Genomic DNA, 9,004 nt, shown 5'->3' on the forward strand with positions numbered 1-9,004 from the left:
GCCAACCATGCCAGCCGCACCACTGTGCCAATGGCATACCATGCCAGCCACGTCTCCGCGCCAAGGCATGCCAACCATGCCATCCACATCTCCGCGCCAAAGAATGCCAACCATTCCAGTCGCACCACTGTGCCAATGGCATACCATGCCAGCCACATCTCCTCGCCAAGGCATGCCAACCACGCCAGCCGCACCACTGCGCCAATGGCATGCTTTGCCAGCCTCACCTCCGCGCCAAGGCATACCAACCATGCCAGCCACACCACTGCGCCAATGGCATGCCATGCCATCCACAACTTCGCGCCAAAGCATTCCATGCCACATGTGCCAATGGCATGCCAACCACCTTGTCGCGCCATACCATGCCGGCCTTCCCTATGCGGTTACCAAAACGAAGGCGTGCGATGATCAACGACCATCCTCCCATCTTAGATGCAAATCTTAGCCGTCCAAGGTCGCCAAATAACGCATGGTAACCTTTGACCCAAAACCCTAGTTTTGGCCACGCCAAACCGCGCCAAGGCATGCCATGCCACATGTGCCAATGGCATGCCAACCACCTTGCCGCTCCATACCATGTCGGCGTTCCCTATGCGGCTACCAAAACGAAGGCGTGCAATGATCAACGGTCACCCTTCCATCTTAGATGCAAATCTTTGTCGTACAAGGTCGCCAAACAACGTATGGTAACCTTTGACCCAACGCCAAAACCCTAGTTTGGCCGCGCCTATACCACGCCAAGGCATGTCGACCATGCCACATGTGCCAATGGCATGCCACGTCATCCACCTTGTCGCGCCTAAGCCATGCCATGTCGTCCTTCCCTTCACGGCTTCCAAAACGAAGGCGTGCGACAATCAATGGCCACCCTTCCATCTAAGATGCAAATCTTAGCCGTCCAAGGTCACCAACCAATACATGGTAACCTTTTTTCTAACGTCAAAACCCTGGTTTTGTCCACGCCTAAACCGCGCTAAGGCATGCCGACCATGCCACATGTGCCAATGGCATGTCGTGCCAGCCACCTTGCCGCGCCTAAACCATACCATGCCGGCCTTCCCTTTACGGCTGCCAAACAGAAGGGTTGCAACAATCAACGGCCACCCTTCCATCTTAGATGCAAATCTTATCCGTCCAAGGTCACCAAAAAACGCATGGTAACCTTTGGCCCAACGCCAAAACCGCGCCAAGGAATGCCGACCATGCCACATGTGCCAATGGCATGCCGTGCCAACCACCTTTCCGCGCCTAAACCATACCATGTCGGCCTTCCCTTTACGGCTGCCAAACGAAGGCTTGCAACAATCGACAGACACCTTTCCATCTAAGATGCAGATCGACGCCAATCCCTATTTTTGGTCGCTCCCAAACAATGCCAAAACCATATCTTTTGGCCATGCCCAAACTAGCCCATATTAAAGCCATGTCGGCCATGCTTTCATGCCACTGGATACCAAACGAAGCGTTGCAATAATCAACGGCTACCCTTCCTCTCAAGATGCAAAATCTCGACCGTCGAAGGTCACCACTGATCTAGCAAGTCTCCCAATCCCAACTTGCCAAATAAGAACAACATGCTACATATTTTCCATGAAAACACCCGGGACATCAACATATTTCACAAAATGGGGGATGCTCATTGTTTATTGGTTTGGCAGTTTACAGCGTGCGGCATTACACTACGCCCGTTACAAGACAGTGTGATAAGGATGAGGAGGTTAGTAAATACAGGGAGTAATGGTGAAACGCTTTCTTTTATGGAACATCAATTCCAGGCGTTACCGGTTAACACCTCCTCCCATTTACTCATCTGTTTTCCATTTCTTACAAGACCAGAGTATGTTTCACTTCGACTTGTATAAAAAGGTCTTACCTATTTTCACCGAACAACAAGTTCTGGTCAGGAGCATACAACACTCAGAAAATGTTTGCTAGATTTCCCATCTGTTAGCTTCCCACTTTCTGATGCAAGTCACAAAACAACTACTCTTCCAGGATCAACTATTCTGGTCTCAACACTCTTTTCGCTTCCCTCCCCAAAACCAACCCTTCTCCTCCTCTTTCTGACTGAAGCAAGTCTGGAACGGCCATTTCTTGGTTTAGACCGGATTTTTACAGATTGATCTCTTGTATCTAAAATACTCCATTACAGTACATTGTTTAGGGTTTAGACTCGTTTCTCACCCACACACCTTAAATTACCGAAATCAGCAGAAACTGTTTTCACCCTCAAACACCTTCCTTTTCAAGAAAAGACTATAAAACTTAGGTATGTCACAAATAATGAAGCTCTTTATATATTTTGAAATGCTTAAAGCATGCTTTAACTGTTAGGATTCTTTAGCGAGATTCCGTGATTTTGTAAAGGATACTTGGATTCCGTGTTTTTTCACAAAAAGAAACAATTTATCACCTATTGTTTAAATACCACTTTGCTAAAATTATATGACATCTTCCGCCTAATCCAATTCTGATGCAGAATTCTGGGAACTATATGGCTTTCTAGATTATTATAAAGTTTGGTCTAATATAGATAAACAAGGTTCTATGTTGGTAGTGGAAAAAATGTTGGTGCATATATCTAATAGAAATGTGCACCAAAATTTTCCAATAGAAACAAGTGACAACTATTCTGACTTCATTGTAATTGCAAAAAATTTATAATACCTGGCTAAGTTATAACAATTTATTAATATAACAACTATCAGAGAGAACGAGGAAAAGATACCTTAGGTACACCACCATATAATATTGTTCTTGCTAAATTTGATGCATCTTTTTACTCAGCATATGTAAGGTGGATCCATGATTCCACAGGTAAGTGCATAGGAGAATATGCTGGAACATCTTCAGCAGCTACACCTGAAGATGCACAAGATATAGTTCTCTTTGATACAACTAAGGGGTATTTTGTGTTTTTTCCCTTTTTAAAAAGTCTAATTTGCGTTACCTCCCATGCATATTTTTAATTTGCAAAACCTGCCATCATCAAGTTACTTCTTAAGTCTTTGTTAAGTGATTCATCACCAATTTGCATTGCCTCCTCTTTTTAAAATATATAATTTGCAGTACCTCCCCTAATGATGATTCACCTAATGGATACCTAGGAAGATAGCCTAACAATGAGAGGTTTTACTAATTAGAAATATCTATGGGAGGTATGCCAATTACACATCTTTAGAGGGGGGGAGACATACAATACCCTAAAATTAAATGTGCATATGAAGTTGAGCTTAAGAACTTTTACATAAAAGGAGATTGTAGAAAGATCATTAACTACGTGCAATGGAGGAATAAGGAAGTACTCCCTCAGTCCAAGTTATATAGGAGGAGAAGTTAAATATCTTAGATTAAGAAAATTATATGGATTTCATAAATATCCATCCCCTTTCCCTTATTACCCCTTACGTTTTGATAAAAACTAGATTGAGCGTAATACACTAATATTACTATCATAAATAATGTTATATATGGGAAAAGCGACCTAAAAGTTATAAATATGTCTATATACATGGAAAACCAAACATTAAAACTCCGCCTATATAGGTTGGATGGAGAGAGTAAATTGGAATGTGTGGTGAAATAACGAGGGTACCAGTAAACCACAATCTTTTCGACATCAACCTGTAAGTCCGATACCTTGCATGAACTGATATAGATAGATACTGTCTAGAAGATTGAAAAACACAAGATATACACTTGGTATATAGTTACTATAAGTATCAACCCAAGTGTTCAATTCACGTACAAGTGCAATTACTTTAATTATAACTTAGACAATTATAATGCGGAAAGTAAAGTAAAAGCACACAACACGATTTTGTTAACGAGGAAACCGCAAATGCAAAAAAATAAATCGGGACCTAATCCAGTTTTGAATATTCTCAGAATTAAGCTGCTATACAAAGAACACTACCAACTTCGTATAGATGAGATCAAGTAAACTACCCCTAGTTACCTAGTTTCCTCTGTATTCTTGCATCTACAACCAATCTGGCCGACGCACGCGAATCCTAAAATAAAGTCAATTATCTTAATTTGCTTCAGCCGCTGTAAAGACTTCAAGCACTCAACTTCTTTGGATCGTCTTTCAAATAGTAAAAGACTAATTTGTTTGGTAACCTCTCTATCAATCTCAAGAAGTAAATCAGAGATTTATGTTGAGCACGATAAATACTCTAACGTTTAAATCAATAAACTCTTTCTTCCGGTTTAGATCAAAAAATATTTGGATTACCGAAATGTCCAGATCTATATATACAAACTATAAGATTCGGAAATTGAAGAATACCACCAAATAATAGCTTGTCGATCTACTACAACTATTCAATCAATCGTCTATCAAAGATAAACGAGATATAATCGAATCCTATCCGATTAACTTTTTGCACGAAGCAAATCAGAAAGATACGATATTAATCAGAAATTTTCTTGTCTTTTAAATCTTCAACGTCTTCTTCTGTACCTGCACAACCATACTTGATTCCAACTTATGATTGATCGCACACAGAAAATAGTTTGTTAACAATGGATGATCACAAGTCAACATCAAATCTAAGACATATCTGAACTACCGCTAATCTCTTGATCTATTCTGAGTAACCTTACGTCAGAAGAGAAGGCACTCAAGAATAGTCAAACTAGCTGCAATCAAGAGTTAACAACCGTTAGTCAATCAGATGATCGAAAACTAAAATGACAATGCACTTATAGTTTCCCACCAATAGTACTAGTTGATGTTTCTAGGCCGAAATAATTATATCATAGCCGATGACAGGTCATCTGCAGATGGTAAGAGAGTACACAGATCGGGCACTGATCTCATCAATGGAAGAGAACACGGGAGATCTGGGATTTTATATTCCGAAAGTGGAACAACTCCAATTTAAGGGGTAAGATTTTAAAAACTAATATTTGTTGGTCGTTCGAATGGAATATAGTAATAAATATAATTATATACCCCTAAGAGCATCTCCAATATAAGGGTTCAAGGTCCTCCTAGGTGTTAGAGCACTGCTCGGTCGAACTCGCATGCGTTGTTATCTCAAGCATGATTGTCAATGTTAGTGATCAAAACTATCACTGCGGGAAAAACATACTTTGACAACCCCCCACAAGTGTCGTAGTATACCTACGATGATACTTTTCGATGGGTTGCGGAAAGGGGGGGGGGTTGCAGAAGGTCCCCGATTTACTACGACTTCGATATAAGAGTCGTATACGTAGTTGTGGTTCAAGTTTGGACTAAGTTGTGGTTCAGTTGTGATTCTCTGCTCGATTTTATTTTGGAAGCCTAACGCAACTCTTATAAGAGTTGTGAATCCATCTTTCACATTGTTTGACATCCTTCCACAACAACCTATATGTATAGTAGAAAATCCTATCACAACACACCAGTTAAGTTGTTTGATAAGTGTAGTAAAAGTCTGTCACGCAACTTCTTTGACTGGTGTGAATAGTACTATTACTAGTCTTGTTATAATGGTTGAAAATTTTTGTACAACCTTTAATATGTGTAGTACAAGTCCATAACACAACTTCTATAAATGTTGTGAATAGTACTATTACTACTCTTGTTATAATGTTGAAAATTTTTGTACAACCTTTAATATGTATAGTACAAGTCCATAACACAACATCTATGAATGGTGTGAATATTACTATTACTACTCTTATTAGACTGGTTGAAACAATTTGCACAACCCTTACTTATATTGTTATACATTGTTTCACAAATGTGCCTTGTGTAGTCATAATCTCTAGTACAACAAAGGTTTTGAGTAGTTGAATGTTGACCTACAACCTTTGTTTGGAGTTGTGTGCATAAAACGTTTTTGTAAAAAAAAATCACAGCTGAAACCTAATTGCCGAAAGTAATTCACATTCACATTAAACCTACCAGTGTAACATATTACATTCATTCAAGTTCACCTGCTAGTGTTAAACACACACATTCAAAAAATGGCAGAGATATAGATGTTTGTTACCAGAAGTTAAAAGTTTCCTGAACACACACCAAAAAGTTAAAGATAAGATAACATGTCTATGAGAACACAATTCGATCTTTGGGCCATGAGATAATACTTCCGACAGCATCAACAACATACTTGAACTCTGAAGTTGGCTTGTAGACATGAGCACCTTCAACATGAGAAATCAATACACACACAGTGTAGGCTCCAAAAACTATTGGCCTCCCATGTATCTCATGCGTCGGATCCGTTTCACTAATTTTCGCATCAGCCACCACCTCTCCTTCCTGGTACCAACTTAGTAACCGACAAGGTGTAAATCTTTTTGGCACTTTCACATCACTTGATCTGCTGACATGACTAGTAGTGGGAGTTGAGGCTTTTCCATTGCAGGGAACAACTCTGCTAGTACTAGCCATGTTGTTGCTTGTAACTGGACTGCCCATGTGAGAGTATACTTCAGCGCATACACACTTTGAGCTTTTTTCCTGTAGAAAAAACTAATAGACAGTATGAGTGGCACAATCATGTTTGAATTCATCAACTATAAAAAGAAAACCAAAAACCAAACCATGAACAAAATAAATTCTCACCTCTAACATCACAAGACGATCATTCATTGATCTACAACTTTCTTGACACTCTTGAATGATCAACTTACAATGGGTATTGGCTGCAATATTTTTACGTGTCGCTCCAAACCCCATGCATTTAAGTCTTACCCTTTTATCTTCACCAAGAGCATTTGTAAGAACATCGAATGTCAAGGAAGATCCACTATGAGAACCATGCTGCACTTGAGCTTCTTCAAAAAAAAAATTTGTACAAGTGTGAAACATATAAGATATTGTTGCATTATTGAAGCACACATAAATTCAAAGAAGGAAGAAGAGAAGATTTCTCACAAAAGCACTTAGAACACAAGGATTTGGTTCCTTTCCTTCACGCTGTTTGTGACCCGTTACCCATAAATCAGCTTTATCAATCTATTCAGTTGTGTTCAGATCTTTTTGCTGAAAGAAAATGTGAATACCAGTTAGTTAATAGCTTCCACAAATGAAGTCAAGTAAATTGTAGTCTTAATTATTGTTTGGACATGCATCAGTATGCAACACTAATAAGTCAAAATTAGAACACAAAAGAGTAGGCCATGGAACACACAAAATACTCAATCGAGGGTAGAACATACCATCTTAACCTCCAGTCGGGCGTAACCTTGTCGGCCAATCGTGTGAGGGGTGTTATGCTTTGAACGAAATTCTTGCATTTTGAGCTTTTTGACCTGCAAAAGGAAATTGAGCATTCAATAGACACATTTCAAATTTTCAAGCTTAAAATGTAGTCATTCTTTATATTAGAAACACTTACTCTGAATTCAGGCGATCGTACACGTTTCACAAACGTCTCTCACTTATTGAAAGACATGTTCGTGGGCATTATCTTTGCAAGACTTTTCTCTCTTTCTTCCCCTTGTAGCTGATCCAAAGCCTCGAGTACCAAACCGGATTTCCTAGATCGAGATTCTTTAATATATGCTCCCATTTTGGCAAAATAGTAGTCTTGGTAATGTTCAGGAACAATGAACCGTTGCTGCAAATAAATGTAGATCATTTTAGTTAGAATCTGCTATGAGTTAAAGAGTTGTCGACTAATGAAAAGAGTTGAAGAGTTAACAATTAATCATTTTAATTACCTCGACTATCTTCCATATGTTGGCCTTGGCCTGTTGAGGAACAACTCTCCAATCCTTTAATGTTAACGGAATGTTTCGCTGAACTAACACCCCTAGACGACTTGCCAGCTACACATATGGATCACCAATTGGTTGTTCTTTAAAGTGGAAGGGAACTTTGGCTTTCGGATCTGTGTTATCTAACCTCATTGCATGCATCTGTGTTGGTCCACGTGGAACAAACTTTCTTCTCTTTCTTGGTTCCACAACCTCATCTTCTGGCTTATCATCACTACCATTATCATCATTATCCAATTCCTTTTCCACACCAGTCTCATCACCATCATAATTATCTTTTCCTTCATCAGAATCAACATCAAACTCTTCCTCTTGCACGTCTTTGTTGTGCTGTAAAATTTCATCATCTTCTTCCTCTTCAAAATCAGAAAAAGTGTCATTTGGATTCCTGAGTTGAATATTTGGACATGGATCAGTGCTTGTGTCCAATTTCCGCTTTACTGTCTTGTTCCCTTCTTTGGACTTTGTAGGTGTCAGCACATTCTTCGTCTTAGAAACTACTTTCTTTCGAGTGTATGGAGTTGGTTGGTTAGTTTCAGGTTGTGGACTTGACGGAGTTTGTGTAGTACTTTTAGGATTACTTGGTTCTGCAGCCTCTTTGAACCTTGGTGATGATCGCCTCTGACAAGTATTTGCATCAGTTGGTTCTGCAGACTTGTTTTTTCTCGGTGTTCGGCACTTTGAAGCAAGTGAAGCACTTTTAGATGGAGATGCATTATCAGGTTGGGACTGTTGACTCTTCAGTCCCTTCTTCATCTGCAAAAACCATATATAACTTAGTTAAAATGAGAAGGTAAAGAAATTTGTTATGTTAATATAATGAAATTGATATGAAAAGAGTTTACCTTGATTGGAAACTGCTTGAAATTATTCTTTACTGTTGACTTCTGCATCATTAAATACAAAAGCTTAATTAATATCTATTGACAACTTAAAGTGAATCATTTACATGAACAAGAGCAACTGAATCATAATGAAATCATTCTTTACCTTATTATTTCCCATTGTTGTAAGATTTGTTTTCATCAATGAGCTACAAAAACAGAAATAAAAAATGGAATCGGTATAACATTATGCAAAAAAACAAAAATAGAATCAATGAGATAGTACACTCACTATCCTATGGGTAAGTCGATCGCTTAAGAAGCAATTGTCCCGCCCATATGATAGAGAGCACACTATCTCTCATCAATCCTTAACCAAATTAAAGAAAAAATTAACCAAGCATCATGTTCTTCTATGCAATACACTAGAAATTTGGTAGCAATAAAGAACAACATAA

The 9,004-nt window shown here is 39.1% G+C and overlaps 1 protein-coding gene and 1 long non-coding RNA gene across 2 annotated transcripts; both read right to left on the minus strand.

Moving 5' to 3' along the window:
- Window positions 1-5,872: 5,872 nt before the first annotated feature.
- On the minus strand, window positions 5,873-7,550 carry LOC113338341. Its single transcript, XR_003354730.1, has 5 exons — window positions 7,341-7,550; window positions 7,162-7,254; window positions 6,878-6,985; window positions 6,566-6,777; window positions 5,873-6,460 (listed from the first exon to the last, which is right to left on the minus strand). It is a non-coding gene; the product is annotated as an uncharacterized LOC113338341 (long non-coding RNA).
- A 223-nt stretch (window positions 7,551-7,773) lies between these two features.
- LOC113338480 (swi5-dependent recombination DNA repair protein 1 homolog) lies at window positions 7,774-8,727 on the minus strand. The gene is made up of 3 exons (XM_026583894.1): window positions 8,713-8,727; window positions 8,568-8,609; window positions 7,774-8,478 (listed from the first exon to the last, which is right to left on the minus strand). Exons 1-3 carry the CDS (start codon window positions 8,725-8,727, stop codon window positions 7,774-7,776), a joined length of 762 nt encoding a protein of 253 aa, XP_026439679.1.
- Window positions 8,728-9,004: the final 277 nt, after the last annotated feature.

The sequence above is a fragment of the Papaver somniferum genome, unplaced genomic scaffold, assembly GCF_003573695.1.
Source record: "Papaver somniferum cultivar HN1 unplaced genomic scaffold, ASM357369v1 unplaced-scaffold_19, whole genome shotgun sequence".
Taxonomy (NCBI): Eukaryota; Viridiplantae; Streptophyta; class Magnoliopsida; order Ranunculales; family Papaveraceae; genus Papaver; species Papaver somniferum.